At 39.4% G+C, this 24,604-nt stretch overlaps 1 protein-coding gene across 5 annotated transcripts in view; it reads left to right on the plus strand.

The window, feature by feature from the left end:
* Nucleotides 1-24,604, plus strand: part of LOC150088262 (acetyl-CoA acetyltransferase, mitochondrial-like) — a 670,540-nt gene that overhangs the window by 394,982 nt on the left and 250,954 nt on the right. For all 5 annotated transcript variants that reach the window (XM_090369428.1, XM_090369427.1, XM_090369425.1 and 2 more), the window contains one exon: nt 21,051-21,198. In XM_090369428.1, coding sequence (XP_090225554.1) covers nt 21,051-21,198 — 148 coding nt within the window. The remainder of the gene's footprint in view (nt 1-21,050; nt 21,199-24,604) is intronic.

The following is a 24,604-nucleotide window of genomic DNA, read 5'->3' on the forward strand; positions in this document are numbered from 1 at the left end:
GTTTAAACCAAGTGTTGGCAGTGCTAAATTTTTCTTCTTGGCAAAACTGGACGAGTCTGTCGCCTTGTTCATTCCGTGTCCCCAAGCCATGTTCTCCGACTATGTTTTGTAGCTTTCCTTGACTGATTTTGGCATTAAAGTCACCGAGGATGACCGTAATGTCGTGCTTCTTCAGCGACTTTCAAGTGTTGCTTAGCTTGTCGTAGAACAATTCAATTTCTTGATCATCTTTGTCCGCTGTCGGTGCGTAGACCTGGAGCACATTCAGGTTGATCTTGTTGCCTGCTAACTGTAGTAGTGCGATTCGTTCTGATATTGGGGTGAAACTGGTGACTTTGTTGGCCAGTTGTTTGTGGACAACGAAAGCGACGCCGTATGTCTGCTTGGTGTTCTCTTCTCCTCCGGAACAGAAGACGTGGTGGTCGTTTGATATAAACTTCTTTGTTCCAGGCCATTTGGTTTCACTTAGCCCAAGTATGTTGATGTTAATGCGTTCCATTTCTTGTAAAGCATTGGCTAGTTTTCCTGGTTGTAGTAGGCTTCTAACGTCCCATGTAGCTAGTTTCAGAAAATTCTTCGACGCAAGCTCGGAGATTCTTAGCACCCCTGTCCCATTCAAGGGACGCCGAAACTCGGGGCCGTGGTTTATTTTCTTGCTATCATTGAAGTTTTCAAGGGAAGGATAATCCAAGTAGTTTCCCGTTGCTTTCTTGGATCACAATTTAGTTGAAAAGGTCGTGTGTGGACCTTTTGAAATTTTTCCTGAGCACGAGATAAAAATTTGAATAAATACAATAAATAATTCTTTTCACATGTTTGTCGAAGATTTCTTTTAAGATTAAATAAATTCAATGAGCACAGTTGCAAATGCTGCACAAGCATGTAGGAAATTCTGACTTACGTAGGTTCCGTGGAATGCAACCCTTATGTTAATCAGGGAGTGGCTGTACTTCTGACTTTTGTTCTCTCTCTCTCTCTGAGTAACTCAGAATTGTTTTTTTTTGGATGGTGCAACAAAAGGCTCAGACTTCCTTGCACCATATTGCTAAATAATAATAATGGCGATAAATGTGAACAACACATGATGCAAGTAAAACATTGGCTTTACACGATTCTATGATCAATAGTTTTTTTATTATTCAGGCATCAACACTGAACACGTAAAAGAAGTCATTAATCCTAAATTTACATTCTAGAATGTTTGATAATTATATGCAGGGTTTTTAAGGTTTTGTTATATAGTGTAATGAAAGTTTTGTAAATGATACAGATTGCAAATCAAACCAAGAATTGTTTGATAATAATATGCAAGGCTTTGTCATGGTACAGATTGAAAATTAAATTTAGAATGATGGAAATCTAAAATTCACATTGATGTCACTTTAACAGATATTTTTATTTTCAAATCTAAGTTGTTTTGTTGGCAGTTCACAACTAATACATCTAGTAGAGGGTTAGGATTTTCTTTAAAGTTAAAAGATTTTCTTTAACTTTCAGTTAATGCTGAAAATAAAAATAGTATATATATTGTTGGGAACCATGTAGGAGTTCACAAGAGCAGTCTGAATGCATAAAATTTCCCTTTTCTTTTGCCTAATGATTGTATTCCAAAGTGAATCTCAAAATGTGGTATACTCTTGGTTATTATTTGGTGAGTTGATTTACCAGCTGTTCAGGTAATCTTTTTATCGTCACTTGAATTAATGAAGTAAATTGAATATATCTGACATGGAACAAAGTATGTATTTAATTTATTTGCAACTTTGCTATGCTCATGCCCCAGTACTTTTAATTATTTTTATTTTTTGTTTAAATAAATAAAATGGTTACATTGTACAAGCATAGAGCACTATTTTATCCTTTGTTCAGATAGTATAAAGTTTATATTAAAAGACATAAGGAAAGTTAAAAATAATCACGGTAAAAGCTGAGTAACATATATATGACACCATGTATATAAATGTTTATACATCCTATTAGAATTCAATAATTGTTTGCAATAGTGTAATGAATTGGCAAAGCCTCGTGAAGTTTTTCTGAACAGTGAAGCAATGCAAAGAAACTTGTTGCTTTAATGTTTCATATCACACAAACAATACTGCTTTCAAAGGAAAATAATGCTATTTCTTTGTTGTGTGCCGTTACTTAAATAGCATTACAAAGAATGTCTCTTTATTGGTATGGTTGTCAGGTTCTACCATTATATAGGACCTTGACAGACCAATGACGAAATATTTTCACATGGGAGATTGCAGAATGTTTTGATTTTTCACCTTTGAATGGACTTAATCATCAACAAAACTTGTGAGTTTGGAAAAAATGTCAAACTTTCAGTGTTCCTCAAGTATAACAGATGCCCCAGTTTGGGTCAATTTTTTTCATTGGTGAAGTACAGCCATAAAAAATATTCTTTATGACACCATTTTGAAATTTGAATTAAAATTTAGGCTATAAAAAATATGTTAATTTTCCACAGAGCCAGTGGCTGTCAGCCGAGAAGTGTGCAAAACTACTGCCTTAAGGCAGTTAGAGAAAATAATAATATATATATATTTTTTTGGATAACAGCACTATTGTTTCTAAAGAATATTTGACATTATTATCCAGTATATTACTAGAATTAAGAATAATACTAGGCAGTAGATGACGCTGATCAACTGCTGCAATACCACCACCACCACCACTGCTTATTGGAGATTTGAAGTGGCGAAACCCATGTTTATTCTCTAGAGCTAATTTTCCGGCATCCCTTCAACTCATGCATGGTACTACTAATATTAATACAAAATAGCTTGTTTGCTTGTTTGGTTTTTAGGAGCATTAGCAACTAAGGCCATATTTGGTCATTTGGCCATTGGTGAATGGGACAAAGGGGTTCTCTTACGAAGAAAGGCTTAAGTTTTGCAAATTACAGTGTCTGGAAACTAGGCACCAGCGGGGTGATCTGATAGAGGTGTACAAAGCCTTGAATGGTTTGAGCATGCTCAATGCTGATGGGATTCTTCCTCTAGCTCAGAAAAATCACCTGAGAGGGCATAAATTCAAATTGAGGAAAGACAGATGTAGGATAGATGTGCGGAAATTTGCCTTTAGCCAGCGGGTGGTTGGTGGGTGGAACAGACTTCCATCCCTTGTCGTGGAAGTTGATAGCCTAAATAAGTTTAAGGCTCAGCTGGACAGGTATTTCGAACGAACAGAGGGGTGAAGTGGAAGTGGTTATTTTTATTTATTTATGTTACTTAATTTTTTTTTTTGGCTGATGCTGCATAAGCTTGCTTTCTTGCATCAAATGCCTCTACTAATGCTAATGCTAATATTGCTCCGGGATATGCAGTGGTCATTTCCTGACCTTTCCGCATCCTTCGTATTTGGTGGTGACGGGCTCGAACCCCGGTCTAATCAAGAAGCGTGTGCTACACACTGCTGCTCCTTCCCACCTGGCTACGGAGGCACAAAATAGCACTAATAATATAATACTAATGCGTACTAACAGTAGATGGTAGATGATTCTCATCAACCAGTGCAATACCATCGACCATCACTTTACTTATTGGGGGCTTGAAGTGTTCAAATCCATGTTTAGTCTCTAGAGCAAAGTTTCTTGATCTCCCCCCCCCCCCCTCCTTACTCCTATAACCCATGCATGGTACTACAGGTTTAGTATCCCTAATCCCAAAATGGTTGGGGCCAGAAATGTTTCGGATTTTGGAATACATGATATGGTGGAGTTGAAGTGAGTTGGAAATAAAATTTAGATTTCATGCAAAAAATTCAATCTGATTTTCCCCAAAAAAAAAAAAAAAAAAAAAAAAATGTCTCTGCTTCCTAAAGAATATAAATGCAACAAAAGCTAATTCATATTACATGTGAAAAAAAATTCCATTTTATTTACCATCTTGAGAAAGAACATCACAAGCGGTTGAGGGACAAGGTACCAGGTCCTTCAGGGATAAGGAGACATTGTGCTGAATGGCCTTTTTAAATGTTTCTTCCAGTCATTTGCTTCATTAACAAAGTGTTTTTATTATTATTATTAGCCATATGGTGCAAGGAAGCCTGAGGCTTATGCTGCACCAGCCGAAAAAAAATTTCTGAATTACCCTGAGAGAGAGAGAGAGAGAGAGAGAGAGAGAGAGAGAGAGAGAGAGAGAGAGAGAGAGAGAATCAGATCAGAAATAGAAGGGAATCACAAAGAAAGAGAAGAATGATGATATCCAGCTCAGGACCCTGGGTGCGCCAAGCCCAGATGTGAGCCCTTAGGTGCCTCCATAGCCAGGTGGGCAGGAGCAGCAGTGTGTAGCACACGCTTCTTGATTAGACCGGGGTTCGAGCCCGTGACCACCAAATGCGTAGGATGCGGAAAGGTCAGGGAATGACCACCACATATCTCCGGAGAAATATGGCCTTAGTTGCTAATGCTCCTAAAAACCAAATAACAACAACAATGTGAGCCCTTTTGTTGTAGAAGTGTCTCTTTTATTTTATAAAGTGACATTATTTCTTGTTCTGTTATAAAAGCACACTGCTCTATTCCATCAATGAGTTCACACTTTTTTTTACCAAATTGTCTATAGGCATTTTTGTTGCAGTGTTAACAATGGCATCTTCATTGTCACTTTTACCACGATCGCCTTGATTCAAAACGATTTCAGCTGTTTCACTCAGTCATTAAACAACCCCAGGTGCTCACATTTGGTGAGTATGGGCTTGGCAAACCCAGGGTCCTGAGCTGGATATCATCATTCTTCTCTTTCTTGGCGATTCCTTTCTACTTCTCTCTCTCACTCACTCACTCACTCAGGGTAACACGGGAAATTTTTTTTTTGGCTGATGCAGCACAAGCCTCAGGCTTCCTTGCACCATAATAATAATAATAATAATAATAATAAATAACTGGAGCCTTGTTATCAATGTTAGACTTCTTTGATATCCACTTTTTCCAGTTTACTGACAGACTCTGAAGGCACTGTTTTTGCATATGTAAGGAGTTCAGACATCATCACTGAGCATAGTTGCAGGCCAGAGATTATGCCAGGCATGCATAACTGTATCTTTAGTCACTGAGGTCCAAGCTTTTACAACAGCATACACAGCATCCTTCAGGTTAAACTCCTTCTGGAAACCTTCCACACAGTAAACAGAGGTATGGGCCTCTGTTCACTGATGCCAGCTTGCTGTTCAAGCAAATACATGGCATAAACATTATTTTTGATGAGCATTTCAGCTGGAGGATGAGCAGAACAATTGTCAAGAAATAACAAAATCTTGTCGTCATCCAGTCCTGCTTCCCTGCAGTGAGCACGAGCTGCTCGTACAAAATGTTTGTGAAAACAATCAGAAAAGATGTTCCTGGTGATCCATGCCTTTTTGTTAGCATAAGAATGGACTGATAAGAAATTCACTCATTTAAAACAGCAAGGATGCAAGCTTTGGCCTATCACAGCAAGTTTGCACTTATGTGTGTGCCTGCTGCATTAGTACATCCCAGCACAGTTAATCTGTCCTTATCATCCTTAATTCCTATTGAGGCTGTCTTATCAGCTGTAGTTAGTGTCTTCCTGGGGTAATAATGCCAAAACGATGATATTTCATCAGCATTATAGACTTATTCTGCTGTCAGATTGTCATCAGCGGTGACCTTGGCAAACTCGTCAATGAATTTCTCCGCTACCTTGTGATCAACAGATGCTTTGTCACCATAAATCTTTAAAAATTTAATGCCGTGTCTTTTTGTGAATTTTTGTAACCAGCCTGTTGAATATTCACAGTTCATTTTAATTTTATTATAGATCTTTTCTTGTTCCATGATCAGCTGACCAGTAGGTGGCATGTGTTCACTGTGACGATGATGGATCCACTCTTTCAAAACACAATCAAAATCTTCATTTTTAGCTTTATGCAGTGTTTTTCTATTTTCCATTAACTCCTGTTTATCACTTTCAGCATAGAACTTGAACAGTTTATCCTTCTCTTTCTTCAGGTCATAGATGGTGGTTGTTCCAACACTTTGGTAAGACGTCTCACACTTACACCGCTGCCCAGATTCTTCAACAAATTCACTTTCTGTTCTATAGATAAACTTAAATGATTCCTCCTCTTCTTCTTCTTATCACTGTTACCCAGGGTATCAAGTTTTTTTGATATTTTCAACAATATCTTTGCACTACAGAGCAGAGAATAAACTAAACAAATGGCAAGTAATGGACTTGCGTTGATGATAGTTGGCACTTTATCGATGGTGCTTTACAAAAAATAACAAAATCTGGAAAGAGAGTTACAGCTCTTTCCTGCCAGGGCTCCCAGTTTCCAGAACTTTTGAGTATTTTTTAAAAAGTTTGTCAGTTTTTGGAGCTTTTCAATTTTCGAAATTTCGGATTGGGGATATACTGAACCTACCTGTACTAGTACTAATAATAACTAGTATCAATACTAATATAAAATAGCACTAATAATATAATACTGATATTAACAGTAGGTGGCAGAGGACTCATCAACCAGTGCAGTACCACCACTCTGCTTATTGGAGGCTTGAAGTGATGAAACCCATGTTTAGTTTCTAAAGAGAAGTTTCTGGCATTCCCCCTCCCTCCCTCCTTCAACCCATGCATGGTACTAAGTTCTATAGGTTTTGATATCTTTCATGTTTGGGATTTTCATAAAAACAATAAAATAAAATAAACTTTTTAAAGTTTTCCACATTCGATTATTTCTTGCTGTTGATTCCAAAAACCCAATTCTATAGACAAATGCACTTGCTGCTGTGACTTTAAAAATGCAGTAAAACTAGAACAACAGTTTCAGGCTTATGAGAGCCCTAAAATTCATCATCATCATCAGCCATTTTCAATCCACTGCAGGATGAAGGCCTCTCCAGCAACTTTGTTCCTTCTGTTTTGAGCACTGGCCATCCATTTACTACCCACAGACACATGAATTTCATCTATCCATCTCCGCCTTTGTCTTCCAGGTTTTCTTCTAGCTCCTCTTGGATACCATTCTGTTATTTTCTTATTCCATCTGTCATGTCTTCGAGTTGTGTGTCCTACCCAAGACCATTTTAGTTCTTTAGTTTTGATAAGAATGTCCTTTATTATTATTATTAATAGTCATATGGTGCAAGGAAGCCTGAGGCTTATGCTGCACCAGAAAAAAAAATTCCCAAGTTACCCTGTGAGAGAGAGAAGTAGAAGGGAATCACCAAGAAAGAGAAGAATGATGATATCCAGCTCAGGACTCTGGGTGCGCTTGAGTTTGCTGCCTAATCCATGTGTTTCTCTTCTTATCTAACAGTCTGATTCCCAATATAATTCGTTCCATTCTTCGCTGTGTAGTTCTCAGCTTCTGGTCCATTCTTTTGGCGAGTCCCCAAGTTTCACTTCCATAATTCATGGTGGGGAGTATACATTGGTTCATTATTTTACGTTTCAGACAAAGTGGGATATTGCACTTCAGTATGTGACTATATTTCCTGAATGCTATCCATCCAAAATTTATTCTTCTTTTGACGTCCAGCCATTTATCATTATTACAGCTAATAACTTGTCCCAGATAAGTATGTGACTCCACCTTTTCAATTACTGTCCTCCAATCATTATTTCCCTTTTTTTGTGACATACTTGTTCATCATTACTTTTGTTTTAGCCATATTCATCTTTAGTCCAAAATCCTTGCTAACTGTGCATAACTGATTAAGATTTTCCTCTAATTCTTTGGGATTGTGGCTTATGACCACAATGTCATCTGCAAATCGTAAATGGTTTAGGTACTCTCCGTTCACATTGACTCCTTTCTGCGACCAGTCTAATCTTCTGAAAGCTTCCTGAAGGGCAGCAGTAAACAGCTTCAGAGATATTGTGTCTAATTTTTGGGATCGTGGCTTATGACCACAATGTCATCTGCAAATCGTAAATGGTTTAGGTACTCTCCGTTCACATTGACTCCTTTCTGTGACCAGTCTAATCTCCTGAAAGCTTTCTCAAGGGCAGCAGTAAACAGCTTCAGAGATATTGTGTCTCCCTGTCGAACTCCTTTCTCGATTTTAAATTTCCTACTGTCTTTGTCTAGTCTAATAAAGGAGGTAGCACTCTCATATATTTTATTCAAAATCATAATATATAGGGTATCTATGCCTTGTCTTTGCAGTGCCCGAAACATTGCCTTATGGAGTCAAATGCCTTTTCATAATCCACAAATGCCAGGCATAATGGTGTTTTATATTCATTTGCTTTCTCCATTAGCTGTGATATTACGTGATGGTGATCCATAGTTGAGAATTCTGTCCTAAAGCCAGCTTGCTCTTTCTGTTGATTCTCATCAAGTATTCTTTCTAATCTGTTAGTAATGACCCTTGTGAACAACTTGTAGATGTGGGATAACAAGCTAATTGGTCTATAATTTCCAATTCCTGATTTATCTCCTTTCTTATGCACCAAAATTATGATTGCATTATTCCACTGCTTAGGCGTCACACCTTTTCTAATGCACTTTGTGAAGAGCCTTGCCAGTTTTTGTGTTATGTCTCTTTCTCCCAATTTTAACAACTCTACAGTAACTTCATTTTCCACCGGGCATTCTGATTCTTCATTTTCTTCAATGCATGTTCTGCCTTATCAGGAAGAATATCGGGTATGTTGTATGTGTTGCTACTTTGCAATCCATCTTCCCCACTGCTGGCATCATTCCCCTGCTCCTTGTATAATTCTCTATAGTAGTCTTCTGCTATTTGAATTATGCCTTCTCTGCTGTTTATAAGTACACCATCGCTATTCTTCAGTTTCAGTATCATTTGTCTTTATGTATTACTGCTCATGGCTGCTTATTTAAACCCTTTGTTTTCTCTTAATGCTTGTTCTAATTTTCTTGTGTTAAATCTTATGTCCTCTCTGAGTCTCTTTCTAATGGCTTTGCATAACTCAGTATACTCAATTTTCTCCCTCTCAGTGTTTTTCTTACTTTTCATTTGTCGTCTTTGGTTCATCATGACAAGTGTTTCTCGACTAATTTTTTCTTCTTTGGATTTCTTTTTTCCTATAGGTTTTTTGGGATTTATCACTTTCAGAAAGTTGTAATATTCCTTGTCGATATCTTGGTCCTGAGCAGTCTGCAGAAGCTCAAACTTGTTCTTAAGTTCCAGTACATACTGCTTTTTCTCCTCTACTATTATCTCAAAGATCTTTTTATTATTTACTCGAGTCAGTTTTTTCCTTTCCTTTCCTACATCTATATCAAGTGTACATCTTACCATTCTGTGATCACTTCCAACATTTACCTTATTCAGGACGGTAACATCATTCACAATATATCTTCTGTTAGTGAGGATGAAGTCGATTTCATTAATAGTTAATCCATTTGGACTCTTCCGTGTCCACTTTCTGTTCACCCTTTATTGCCCTAAAATTATGCTTATATTAATTTGTAAAAGGATCAGTTAAGAGCATTCAAACTTTGCTATAGAATGCTGCTTTAATGTATAGTATTGTGAGATGCACACAACTAGCTTTGGCATGTCATCTACAGTAATATTTTATTGCTCTACCACGTCGGAAGCTTTTTCTGTAAATTTACTCCAGGTAATTGTTCCATTACTTATAATTTGCCCGGAATAAACAGGCTGTATGACAATAAAGTATTTCCCCCCCATGAATATTGTGCAATGTGACAGAAGCTTCCATGCATGCATGCATAATGGCTCATAAATGGAAGATAACAATAGAAATCTCATGGGTCCCATGCACCCGCAATAAGTCGATTGGAAGTGGTTAGAAAATATATAGTTCACTTTAATTTTCAGTTATTTATCAGTGATGGCTCAATGAGGTTCGAATACAAACCTCATAAACTCATGGTATACACTTTTGATCAACCATAAAGAGAACAGTTTGTGTGTATCAAGCATGTTATAAAACATCACAAAGCAAGTCAAGAGGCCACAGAAACCTCTATTGGTATCAACCATATAGGGAGCTAGATGCAACTGGATATGAGCCCAATATCATGGTCACCATTGTGAAACAACATTTGGATGTAGCATTAGTAGAGACATATCATGCAAGAAAGCAAGCTTATACAGCATGAGCCAAAAAAAAAAAAAAAAAACCCCACACTTCCCATTTGCTCCAAAATTTTGTCCAGTTCCTCATAAATTTCCTTAGCATTACCATTAGCAGAGGCATATGATGCGAGAAAGCAAGCTTATTCAGCATCAGCCAAAAAAAAAAAAAAAACCCACTCCCATTTCACCCCTCCGTTCGTTCGAAATACCTGTCCAGTTGAGCTTTAAATTTGTTTAGGCTATCAATTTCAACAACAAGTGATGGAAGTCGGTTCCACCAACCAACCACCCGCTGGCCAAAGGCAAATTTCCGCACATCTATCCGACATCCGTCCTTCCTCAATTTGAATTTATGCCCTCTCAGGTGATTATTCTGAGAAAGATGAAGAATCCCATTGGCATTGAGCATGCTCAAACCATTCAAAGCCTTATACACCTCTATCAGATCACCTTGCCGGTGCCTAGTCTCCAGACTCTGTAATTTGCAAAACTTAAGCCTTTCTTCGTAAGAGCAACCCTTTGTTCCATTTACTAATCTTGTTGCCCTTCTCTGTACCCATTCCAGCAGCTCTACATCCTTCTTGAAATGAGGCCTCCAGACCTGTATACAGTACTCAAGATGTGGCCTTACCATTGCCTTATACAAGGGAATAATCACCTCCTTATCCCTGCTAGAAAAATTCCTGTATATCATTGACAAGACACCATGAGCTACTCTTGCAGCTCGTCTGCACTGCTCAGAGAACTTCATATCTGCCTGCACAATTACCCCCAGGTCCTTTTCATTCTCCACCACTGTCAGTGTAGTACCGCAGAGTTGATACGTTGCTCTGGGGTTACTGTTTCCCATATGCAGCACTTTACATTTGTCGATGTTAAACCTCATTTGCCACCTCTCAGCCCATCTGTTCAACCTTTCCAGATCCTGTTGCAGCAGCATAGCGTCAGTATTGTCCTTAACGACCCTGCCAACCTTTGTATCATCTGCAAACTTGGACATTAAACTTGATATCCCATCATCAATATCATTCATAAACACCGAAAACAACAACGGACCCAACACTGAACCTTGAGGAACTCCACTAATAACATTAGTCCACGTTGAGCAGTGTCCATTGATTACCACTCTCTGTCTTCTGCCACTCAACCATCCCCTTATCCATAGCAGCAATTTGCCTCCAATGCCACACTGCTCCAATTTGTGCAGCAGTCTTCCATGTGCAACAGTATCAAAAGCCTTTCTAAGATCCAAATATATAATATCAAAGTTATTCCCTGCATCCAGTTCTTTTGTGACTACATCATAGTATCCAATCAAATTGGCAAGACCTGCCCTTAACAAAACCATGCTGCGTCTGAGCTATAACTGAATTCTTGTCTAGATGATCCTGCTTCTTTAACCAGTGCCTCCATTAATTTACCTGGAACAGAAGTTAAACTAACAGGTCTATAATTACTTGTGTCAGCCTTTGATCCTCCTTTGTGAATTGGGGTTACATTTGCACATCTCCAGTCTATGGGTACCTCCCCTGAGTCCAAAGAAGCTCTCATAATTATGGCTAGGGGTTTGCATACTTCCTTTGCTGCCTCCTTTAATATAACTGGATAGATCCCATCCACCCCAGGTGCCTTTTTTATGTTTATCCTCAACAATCTCTCCTCCACTTTCCTCTCAGTTATTACAAAATCATCCAGCTCACTGCCAATGTTTACTTTACCTACATCATTCTCCTTCCTGAATAACTCCTCATGCGTGAATGTAGATGCAAAATACTCGTTTAGATTGTTAGCCACCTGAGCAGGATCCTCAACTGTTGAACCATCAATATCCAGTGGACCAATCTGATTCATCCCTTTCCTTTTCGAGTTCAAGTATGTAAAGAACTCTTTTCTGTTTTTCTTTGCGTCCTTTGCCAAGGATTTTTCATAGTCTGCCTTTGCCTGCCTAATCTCCTTTGTGACTTGGTTACAGACCAACTTATATCTATCATAGGCTTCGATGTCACCCATTAATTTGTATGTATCCCATGCATTTTTCTTCTCTGCCACATGTCTCATTAGTTCATCTGACAACCATTTAGGCCTAAACCTTGAACAATATTTCTTAGTTGGTATGTAAAGCCTGGTAGCCTCCAAGATTAGTTCCTTGAATGCTTCCCATTTTGAGTTTGCTGTTGGTAACATCATCAGTTGGTCCCACTGTATAGAATTTAAATACTGTCTCAGACCATCATAGTCGCCTTTACGAAAACAAAAACCCTTCCCTTTACCTCTGATGGTAGTTACCTCCTTGAGTAAATCCCACTTCAGCACACTGTGATCACTGCCACCTAGTGGTTCATTTATCTGCAGGTTCTTAATGCATGAAGAATCACTACTGATAATCAGATCAAGAGTATTGCTCCCTCTTGTTGCCTCAGGAACATGCTGATGTAGAAAACAATCATCCAATAAATCCACAAAAGCCTTGCTAGTGTGCGAGTGACCAACCCACAAATTCCAGTCAATATCTGGGAAATTAAAGTCCCCCATTATAAGACTCTCTGATTTACTGGCCCACTCTATTTCCCTGTACAATATCTTATTATACTCATCAGAGTCATTAGGCCTATAGCACACTCCTACTCTCAATTTTGATTTCCCTATGCTTATGTCACACCAAACTGACTCGACGCTGCCCTGTCCATCGATGTCGACTGGCTTCACTTCCTTGGACTTTATGTGTTTCTTAATTAATAGCATAACCCCTCCTCCCCTCCTGTCCTGTCTATCCTTTCTATACACATTGTATGCCCCAAATTCCAGTTCCGCATTACTTATATCTGTGTGACACCACGTCTCTGATATCCCAACAATATCTGCCTTTGATGTTTTGAGCAATACCTCAAATTCATCAAATTTATTTACCAAACTCCTAGCATTGGTGTACACGCAGGTATACATGCACCTGTTTCTATTCTTAGCTACCCTAACACAACCCATGTGTTTACTTGTACCGCAATGACTACCAGCTGTCTCTGAAATATCCTCCATCTTGTTTTTCAGACTTCTGCTCATTTCAATAGAAGCAGTGCAAGAATCACTTCCACCTCTGCCGCTGGCTACTGTTAATCTATTAGTCCTTGTATCCCCCCCAACTAGCAGTTTTCCGACCCACCTAACACTGCCTCAACAGCATCAGCAAAAATTCTTGCACCCTTTCTATTTAAGTGTATCCCATCCCTGTAGAAGCAATCTCTCCTGTTAACAAGTACAGTCCAGGCTGAAAAAAATTCTACCCCTTGAGCCTTGCACAATCCCTCCAGGGCCGAATTGATCGACAAGGCTCTCATCATATACTCCCTCCTATCGTGTCTGGGCAGAATTGCAGACACTTTCAAGTTCAACCCTAATTCACGGCTTTTTTTCAACAGTGACCTGTACTTGCTAAGTAATTCCGCCGGTCTCCTACTCTTAATATCATTAGTGCCAACGTGTACAACTATATCACCTTTTGTGCCCTTAAAAGATGATATCCGCTTTACAACGTCATCAACCTTTGCCCCTGGCAGACATACCCTGGTCCTATTCCACCTATCCTTTTTACAAAGGATGTTCCCCGTTTCCCTGACAATATAGTCACCAACAACTACTAGTTCCTGTGGGACCAGCGCATTCTGCCTAGGGGGCTGCTTCTATGTTGCCTGATGACCAAGTGCAAGCTCTGGCGTTGATGTGGGCAGCTGAGAGCTTGATGGGCCCCTCAATTTATTTCCTTCGAGGGCATCCACCCTGTCCTTCAAGCTCTCATAAAGGCCCATAACAACGCTGAGTTGTCGCCTGATTTCCTTGCACTCCTTACATCGTGCACACACAAAGACATCCCCCTTGGCAGTATCATGTCCCGTACCCGACTGCTCCGCAAACATCAAGCAAACAGTGCATTTTAATAGACTGTGATTCAGAGGGCAACTGTCCCCATCAGTTCTCCCCTGAACCACAGCACTCCCATTAGCTTGAGCCTTTTGCTTTGCTGCTCTGGTCAGAATCATGATTCCGATTTAATTCAATAAAATTCAAAACAAAAATTAAATCCTTAAGTTATATCCCAAAACAGTTATGTTATATATATATTTTTTTCGGTATCTAGTGTTTTCTACGAGTTTCCTTTATACAACTTCCGTATCACGTGTACCACTATAGTTATGTATTAATTATTTGTTAGATTAAGTCGTTATATATATATATATATATATATAGAGTTAAAAGTACAATTTAATTGACAATAAAGTTTATCAAGATTAATAGATTTACTGATTAATTGACAATATTATATTATGCACTATACGACACTAAGCTTATGCTATCGTGTAAAAATGGCGGGAATTCACGAGCGGTATTTCTACGGACTCGTAAGTATTGATTAGCTTCCAAATCTCGCTATCTCAAGTCTTTTTGTTGGTCCTTATGTTGGTCCTTGGTCCTTATGGTCCTTGAGGTTGTCACAGACATTCTCTCAGATATGCCAGACAAGCTGTACTTGCTACCTGGGAGTCTAAAACGCTGATGGAACTGATATTCAGGTGGCACTCAAGTCAAGTGGACCCAATTTCGGCGAAGTCCGGAAGCTCTGTGACAGCCAAATCGTCTGGTTGCACCTTCACGATGGTGGGACTGTTAGTAATCCTGGGTATAACCTCCATGCACAAGTACATAGTGGGTGACCACCAAGGTGTGAACCAACGTAAGCAGGGGTCGAGGTGTGGCGCCCACACCACATATAGGAACGCCGCCCCTCTACGTTACCAGGCAGTACTAGGTGGTAGATGACTCTAATAAACCGGTGAAATACCACCACTTTGCTTATTGGAGGCTTGAAGTGGTGGAACCCATGTTTAGTCTCTAGAGCTAAGTTCCGGTCAACCCTTCCCTATCTCTTGCATCATGCAGTATGATTGATGACTTTTGAGGTTATGATGAACGTCGAGGTGAGATCCAATATTCCTTACATTTCGAGAGTACAGCTCTAAAACGGCGTTCGCAGGCCGGCCGCTAGTTAGTACACTGGACCGAACCTATTGGTAACTCTCTAGGAGGCTTGCAGATCAGCCAGTGAATAATGTTGCTACCTCTACTCTGCCAGATAGTGACTGGAGGGAGTCCAAGTAGTGTGTATGCGGGGAGCATTGTCGAGGCCACGCTATGTCAAGGATCTGGGTATATTCTTACCATATGTACGCCATATCCAAAAATTTAATTACTTCGTTCAGCATGCCCCCCCCACTTTTTCTTACTATTGAATACACCATGAATTGTCAAAATAATAGAGCGAGCTTATCTGCGAAAAGATCTAAATCTCCCATGGACTTCCTAATTCATTTCACAAATATACGTGGTCTCAATTCTAATCTCAATGATGTCCATTTCCACTTGCAGTCTGCCAAACCCCATGTACTTTTTCTGACAGAATCTCAGTTATCGGTTGATTCAACCACTGCTCATCTCAGATGCCCAAATTATTTGCTGTATGATTCCTTTCGCCTCAAAGGTGGTACTTGTGCATATGTCCATTCTGATATTCCCTGTCAGAGACTTGGAAATTTGGAATCTTTTCTCTTTGATCTTCTCTGGCTTAAAATCTCTCTACCTCATTGTGTCAAATTCATCTGTTGTGTCTCCTGTTCTCCCAACTCCACCAATCACTTGGATCTCTTTGACTTCCTCTCTTTGCAACTTGACTTTCTCCAGTCCAACTTTCCTAACAGTGAGGTAATTTTCCTTGGTGATTTTAATGTTCACAACTCCAGCTGGCTTCCGTTTTCTAGTCACACTCACACCGACCGAGCAGGTTGAGATGCTGAGGCTTTTGCAATTACTAATGATCTAGCACAGATTGTTCATTTACCTACAAGAATTCTGGACAATCCTAATCGTACAGCCAATATGCTTGATCTTTTTCTCACAAACAACCCTTCTAAGTACATGGTTGAAATGAGAGGTCCTTTAGGCACTTCAGATCGCAACTTGGTGATTGTCTCTTCTCCAATGGAACCTTTATCTCATGGCTATTCCGAAACTCGTGTTGTTTGGTATTACAAGAATGCAAAATGGGATGACCTGCGAGACTTCTTTTCCTTGGTCGGATTACTGTTTCAAAACTTCTGATGTCAACGTTTGTTCAGATCGAGTCAGTAAAATTATTCTTGCAGGGATGGAATCCTTTATCCCACACTCCACTTTAAAATCTCGTCCTTTATCTTAAACTTTTGTTTTCCAATAAATGTGCTAAGGCTGTTCAAGAGAAGAATGTTGCATATCGTAATTCGCTTATTTCTAATTCTTTAGTTTCATTTTCTGCCTACACCAAAGCTCGCAACAATTGTAAAGCAGTTATTAATCAGTCCAAACTAGAGTTTGAACAGGCTAAGAGTAGAAAACATGCTTCTTGCCCTAATGGTAGCCGAGCATTCTGGTCTCTTGCCAAAGCTATTGGTTGCAACTTTTGCCCATCTCTGCTCCCACCTCTGTCCAAACCAGATGGTTCTGTTGTCACTTCAGCCAAGGATAAAGCTGACCTGCTAGCATCCCATTTTTCTTCCATCTCATGAATTAATGATCTTGGTAAAACACCTCCCACCATACCCAACACGCTCCATTCAATGCTTCCTGTGGTCTTCCGTCATAATGATATCAGAAGGATTTTGATGAATCTTGATGCTAAGAAAGCTCCAGGTCCTGATGATATTTCTCCACTTGTTCTCAAAACCTGTGCTCCTGAACTTACTCCTATTCTTTTCCGCCTTTTTTTACTTTCTTATTCCAAAGTGTTTTTCCTTCTGCTTGGAAATTTGCTCATATCCAGCCAGTTCCTAAAAAGGGTGACAAATCCCTCCCATCCAATTATTGTCCCATTGCAATTACTTCTACTCTTTCTAAAGTAATGGAGAAATCAATTAACTGCCAACTCTTAAACTACCTAGAAACCTTCCATCTGATCAACGATTGCCAGTATGGATTCCGTCAGTGTCAATCCACTGGTGATATTCTGGCTTATGTTACCCATTTATGGACTAATTCAATGGAAAGGTTCAGTGAAACACAAGTAGTTGCTCTTGACATCTCAAAGGCTTTTGATTGTGTTTGGCATAAAGGTCTTCTAAACAAGCTTCCATGTTATGGTTTGCCAACTGTTTTTAGTAATTGGTTATCCAGTTTTCTCTCTGATCACTCACTGAGTATGATGGTAGGTGGCTCTCTGTCTTCTAATTTCTCCACTAATGCCGGTGTCCCCCAAGGTTCAGTTCTTTCCACCACTCTTTCCCTCTTGTACATTAATGACCTTCTTCCGTTAACTGGAAATCCTATCCATAGTTTTGCCGATGATAGCACATTGCATTCCACTTTCCATTTTGAGAAACCTTGTCCTGCTCAATCAGCTTCAACTTCTCGAAAATCTGTTGCCAATTCCTTAAGTGCCGATCTTCAGGTAATTCTCCAGTGGGGCAAAGACAACTCAGTTGATTTCAACCCTTCTACCACTCAATGTTGTCTTATATCTCGCAAAAAGGCTTCTTCTGCTCCTGTGCTTATCTTTAGTGACACTCCGATTTCTAGGCAAAATGATATATCTCTTTTGAGGGTTACCCTGACTTCTAATCTCTCTTGGCACAAGCACATTACAAATATTGCTTCTCCTGCATCTAAACAATTTGGTTTTCTCTTTCGCTCTCGGCGTTACTTTTCTTCCAAACAGCTGCTCACTCTGAAATCGCAAATCCGCCTCGCCATGGAATATTGTTTCCACATCTGGGGTGGTGCCCCCAAAACCACTCTCAGGCTTCTTGATTCCATTCAGAAGAGGGCAGTTAGGTTAATTAATGATTCATCTCTAACAGAGTCTCTCCACTCGCTTTCTCATAGACGTACTGTTTCTGCTACATGCCTCTTCTACAGATACTTCCATGGGCACTGTTCTTCTGAATTGGATTCTATAATTCCTACTCTCTATTTCAAAACAGTCCGAACACGTGCAGACAACATCCATATACCGTCCAACTCCAAACTCACAGAACCAACTTTTCATCTTCCTCATTTATTCGTTCAACTGCCGTTTTCTGGAACAACCTTCCTTCTTATGTATTTCCTGAAAATTACAATCTGCAGAAGTTCAAGTCCAATGTCAACAACTATCTTCTTTCGTCTTCTCAACCTCCAACCCAAGCACTGTACTAAGTTCTATAGGTTCTAATACCTCTCGTGTTTGTGGTTCACATAAAAAAAAAAAAAAAAAATTATTTAAATTATCAACTTCCACAACGACAGATGGAAGTTTGTTCCAGCAATCAACTACTTGCTGGCTAAAGGCAATTTTTCACACTACTGTCTACTACTACCACTACTGTATTCTGCTACTGTCTTTCCTCAATTTGAATTTATGCCCCCTGAGAGGAAGAATCCTATCAGCATTGATCCTGCTCAAACCATTCATGGCTTATACACCTTAAACAGATCACATTGCAGGTGCTTAGTCTCCAGACACTGCAGTTTACAGAACTTAAACCTTTCTTGGTAAGAGCATCTCTTTTTTATCTAACCAGTCTTGTTGCCCTTCTCTGTACTCATTCCAGCAGCTCTACATCCTTCCTAAAATGAGACCTCCAGTCCTGTATGTAGTACTCAAGTTGTGGCTTGACCATTGCCTTATACAAAGGTAATCAGATTCTTATCCCTTCTAGCAAAATTCCTCTATATCATTGATAAGACCTGATGAGCTGCTCTTGGAGACTGCCTGCACTGCCCAGAAAACCTCTGACTGCACAATTACTATGAGGTCTTTTTCATTCTCCACTACACTGAGTGTAGTATTGCAGAGTTGGTACTTTACTCTGGGGTTACTGCTACCTATATGCAGCTTTGTATTTGTCAATGTTAAATGTCATTCCTGATATTCATGACTCTATAATAGTAGCAAAACGAGTGAGGGATCTAACTACATGATTACTTATTCTGATGGATGTGTTTAGATATGGCAGTTACTCAGAAGACTTCCTATCAGATTGTATCATCTTAACCACAAAGTGTGAAGGAGGTGATCATATGGTAGGAAATTCATCTGGTTTAGAATTGGTTTATTGCCAGTTCTTCAAAAAACTATGAAGTCCATTGGATAACTATTTGGCAATATGGCAGTACTATGGAAATGGACCTATCAAAAGAAAAAATGCTACATGTCATGCAGTGAGAGTAATATAGGACGGATTGTGGACAGTGATGTCAGGAAGTTGGACTAACTAGCTGGCTCAGAACCAAATGACATCAACTCATTAAATGCCTGTGTATTGAACTGGAGTATTAATTTTCTCTGTAGCCAAAATGACCCTCTTTCAAAATGGCCCTGGAAGGTGCTCCTTATGTGAGGAATATGGAGACAAATTTTTACTGACACTTACCAGAAGTTCACAGAAAGTATGCCCAGGTGGACTTGGTCTTGTCTATGCTTAAAACTGTGAAATCCTTTGGCAATTATATGTCCCCATTCTTTTGGCAGTACAGTCAGTCCTCGTATAACATGTGCTTACATTACACGAATTCAATCATACATGATTTATAAATAGGGGAACGATATCTTATATATCACGAACTGAATTTGCTTATGCACGATTCGCCTTTGTGTTTACCAGAAATGGCAGTCGAACGTGGAATCACCCCAACCGAACGCAACACGATAGGAATGAAGAGAAATTCTGAAAGTGTATTTATGTGTTTTATATCAGTGAAGGGGAAACACATTTCACCATAATAACGTAAAAACCAACACAATTCCAGCTATCGGTATAATCGCAAATGCAATTAGATCGAGGTTACTACCAGTTTATAATAGATTCCACTAGCAGAAACCAACTGGAAATTGTTTTTATTGTTTTATGGTAGTAACCCCTAGAAATATGCTTTAGTAAAATGTGAGGTGTTAATAGTGTATCTCTGCCTTTACGCGCGTAGCAACTGTTTATTCAGTTGCTACACGCACGCAGCTTTGTTTATGTGTATCAAGCGTGCCTCCTCGTTTTGTAATTGTGCTTTATTCCCTAAAAATGAGTAAAATACTTAAAAGGTGTGAAAAGAAAGTGTCCTGGTGAAGACACTGCAGATTCAGAGAGAAAAAAAAAAGCAATATTGATAAACAGAGGTGGACTGGGTCAAAAATTCTTACCCAGGAAAATTTATAGTGGCCTCATACTACGGTTTATGGCCAAAATCACACTGGCCTCTGGCTCACCGGGGTTTCCCTGATAAGGCTTATGGCCAGTCTGCCACTGTCGATAGCGAAAAAATATGAAACTGTGAAATGCTTTGAGCGAAATGAGATACCACGTGATATTGCACGTGCTACAGACCTAAATGAGGCAACGCCGAGAATTACAAAGAATGCAGAGAAAATAAAAACAACTTTCATAGTGGGAACAACTCAAAGTGTAATTAAAATCCATTAAATTAAGGCACAAAGAATTGGAAGAGATGCAATGGCTGTCAACTGTTTGGATAGAAAATCAAACAAAAAACAAGTTTGCTTACGATAGAAGCAAAAGCATTAGCAATATTTTATTACGTAATAGTCGTAATAAAATACACTATTTTATTATTACGATTATTTATTGTGTTTGGTAATGTTTTGGTTAAAAATGTGTGTTTAATCGTGGGTGGTTGGCACCTAACCCTATTTTTCCCATAGGGCCTGTTGTTTATATTGCACGATTTTGCATTGCACGAGGGTTTCTAGGAACACAACTATCGTACTATACGAGGACTGACTGTACTATTGAAATTAGTTGAGGTGATTACATAAGCAAAAAAGTGAACCTATTAGTGATTAGGTTTTTAAATTGAAAGACCTTTTTTGTGATTGTGCATGAATATTTTTGGTCATATAGTGGTATTAGCAGTTATTCCTCTAATTCCTCTTAGCAGCAGGTTAGAAATAAATTTTTGTGGATTAAATTTGAATTTGTCTGTATCTCTGCAGAGTGGCTTGTTTCATCATGAAATTATATCTCTGTCTGTTCCTGGAAAGAAAGGAAAACCAGATACCATAGTTGATGAAGATGATGAATACAAACGTGCCAACTTTGATAAAATGCTAAAGCTTCCTCCAGTGTTTAAAAAAGATGCAGGTAAGATTTCTCGTTTTTCCAGCTTATGCTGTCTTATTAAGATGACTAAAGATAATGTTAGAATTATTATTATTTAAAAAACAAAAATGTAAATTAATAAAAATAATGATAGTAACTGGACTTATCCAACTTCCCCGTGCACTCAGTACCAGTACCTGTCACAGGGCAGAAAAAATCCATAAAAAGGAGAAAATGTTTATTGGTAATAGTGGCATATGATGCAAGAAAGCAATCCTATAAAAGCATCTGCAAAAAAAAAAAAAAAACCCTCTAATGATTTGCTTAGTTCTTTTTTAAATTTATTCAAGCTGCCGATTTCCACAACAAAACATAAGCTTATTCCAACAATCCATAAACCACCTGCTGGCTCAAGGCAGCATAAGCTTATTCCAACAATCCATAAACCACCTGCTGGCTGAAGTCTCCTGACTTTGCAATTTGCTGAAGCCTATCTTGGTAAGACTACCGGTTCGTTCCTTCACCAATCTCATTGCTCTTTACTGCACCTGTTCCAGCCGATCTACATACTTTCTAAATTGAGACCTCCAGACTTATATGCAGTACTCAAAATGCAGCCTAACCATTGTCTTATACAAGTTTAAAGTGTGTTAGTTGTCTGATGGCACCAGGGGGTTTCCCCATCTCTGTGTTGTATCCTTTGTACGTGTGACACAAAACTCTGTGGAGGCTAGAGATTTAAAAAGTGTGTGGGGAGTGGTTTATTGTGTGGTGTTATGTTCTGTTGTTTCTCTGACCATTTAGATGTTGGGCCCCTATTAAAACCCACCGTTGCCAACACTTTGCCACCAGGGGGCAGGTCAGGTGCCCTGTAGATTATTTAAGTACTCTGGCAGGCCCTGCCACTGATACCTAATTTCCGAGGATTTCAGTGGTAAGGCCTATATATATATATATATATATATATAGATACACCGATGATCCAGAACATTATGACCAGCAAGTCGTTATGCAAATCGAAGCAACTGCCGTTGAACTACACGCATGCGTGGGTCGGGATATGGTATAAATAACACATGATACTGAGTTCCGTTAATCAGTGTTACTCTTGTTCTTCAGATGGGAAAGGCAGTGGACTTAAGCAAGTTTGACAGAGGCTAAATTGTAATGGCCAGATGACTGGGTCAGAGCATATCCAAAACAGCATGGCTGGTGGGGTGCTCATGGTCAGCCATAGTTAATACCTACCGAAAGTGGTCTGAGGAGGGAAAATCCGCAAACTGCCAGTAAGGTGTTGGATGACCATGGCATATTGATGCTTGAGGTGAGCAAAGGCTCTTCTGAATGGTACGTGGCAACAGAAGGGCGACTGTGGTGCAACTCGCCGGTAATTGGAATGCTGGTGACAGGAGTAATGTGTCACAACACACAGTACATCGAACCCTGCTGAAAATGGGGTTGCTTAGCCACTCCAACTGCTAACCACAGTTCACCAGTGACAGTGCCTACAATGGGCACGCGAGCATCGAAACTGAGTGATTCGAAGAAAGTCATCTGGTCCTTTGAATCATGTTTCCTGTTGCACCATGTGGACTGTAGGGTTCATTTGCATCGTTTACCTGTTGAATTAATGGCGCCTTGATGTGCCGTGGGACAAACACAGGCCAGTAGCAATGGTGTCATGCTTTGGGAGATGTTCTGCTAGGATACCCTGGGTCCAGTCATCTATGTGCCGGGCTCTGACATCTACCACCAACCTAAACATCATTGGTGACGAGGTACACCCTTTCATGGCAACGGTCTTCCCCCTCTGGCGATGCCATCTTTCAGCAAGATAATGCACCATGCCACACCACCCAGATTGTTCGTGATCTGGGTGGTGTGGTTCACAGAACATGAGAAGACTTCCAGGTATTGTCCTGGCCTCCAAATTCCCCAGACATCAATCCCATCGAGCATCTGTGGTTTGTATTGGAACAGCAACTCCGATCTGTGGTGTCTCAGCCACAGACCTTACAGGAGTTAAAGGATCTGCTGGTTATGTGTTGGTACCAGATACCACAAGAGACACATTTAAAAATCCTGTTGCATCCATGTCTCGCCGGGTACAAGCTATTTTGGCTGCATGTGGAGGACCAACATCATATTAGGTAGGTGGTCATAATGTTTTGGCTCTCTGTCTGTCTGTCTGTCTGTCTGTGTGTGTGCGTAAAAGTAAAGTAAATTGAAATGAAAATAAAAATAATGCCAGTAGCATGGCAAGACAGAAGAGCGAAAATAGTCAAAATTAAACATAACAATCAAACCAGCAGGGAGGAAAGAGAAGGGTAACAACAGTAAAAATATTGCAGCAGAAACTCTCCAAGATAATTTAGAAATTCTAAATACAAAGATAATAATCAATTAAATTTTGAAAGCCAATTAAATAGAAATTTAATGGCGTCCCCTCTGACGGGCACCAAGTCCAAATTTTTGTGAAATATCACCAGCAGAGAAGTAAACCAACTACATTTAAATAAAATAAAACTAAAATAGACTGACCATTACGCCCCATCTCAACAGAGGACCACAAGGCCAATAATGGTCAGGGAATCACTGCATTTCGATCGGTAGACAAATCACTGCAAAGGTGAGTCAACGCAGAAGACTTGAATAGCGATGGTCCTGATGCAGCGAAAATTTAATAAAATAATACTTTATTATTTGTCTATATAATCTGGTTAAGATTACTTTTTGTCAGTGGTGTGGCTTTGCATTAGAGTGCTGGTATCTGTCCTATTTTTAATTGGACAGATACCAGCATCTAAAAATACTGCAGCATCTGCTGCAGTATTTTTAGATACAGGGAGGAAAGAGTAAAAATACTGCAGCAGATGCTGCAGTATTTTTGATCGTTGGTTTGATCGTTATGTTGGTTTGATCGTTATGTTTAATTTTGACTATTTTCACTCTTCTGTCTTGCCATGCTGCTGGCATTATTTTTATTATTTTTTGAATCCTCATTCTAATTTATTATTATTATTTTTATATTTCAGGCATCATGTAGAGGAATGTGCTTTTTGCTGCCTCTGATGTTTGCTTTGCCTTTTTATTATTTTTTTATTATGAAAGATTGTTTTCAAATATTCCAAACATTATTTTAATATATGTATAATTATATATGATTATATATATAGTGATCCGGCAGACATCAACTCGGAAAAGGAATTCTTCCCACACATGGCTTAGTAAGTCAGTAGTGATGCTGTCAATGGTTTTGATGATCCAATCTTTCAGTTCTGGTATAGTTGCAGGCACAAAAACATTATCCTTCACGAAACCCCACAGGAAGAAATCGCATGGCATTAGGTCGGGAGACCGAGGCGGCCAGGATTCGATCTGCTGATTTGCATCACTCCCACGTCTGATCCATCGCTACGGTAAATGGCCGTTTAAAAAATTCCGGACT

Source organism: Mastigoproctus giganteus, chromosome 3 (assembly GCF_048544385.1).
Source record: "Mastigoproctus giganteus isolate SK-2022 chromosome 3, ASM4854438v1, whole genome shotgun sequence".
In the NCBI taxonomy this organism is placed as follows: Eukaryota; Metazoa; Arthropoda; class Arachnida; order Uropygi; family Thelyphonidae; genus Mastigoproctus; species Mastigoproctus giganteus.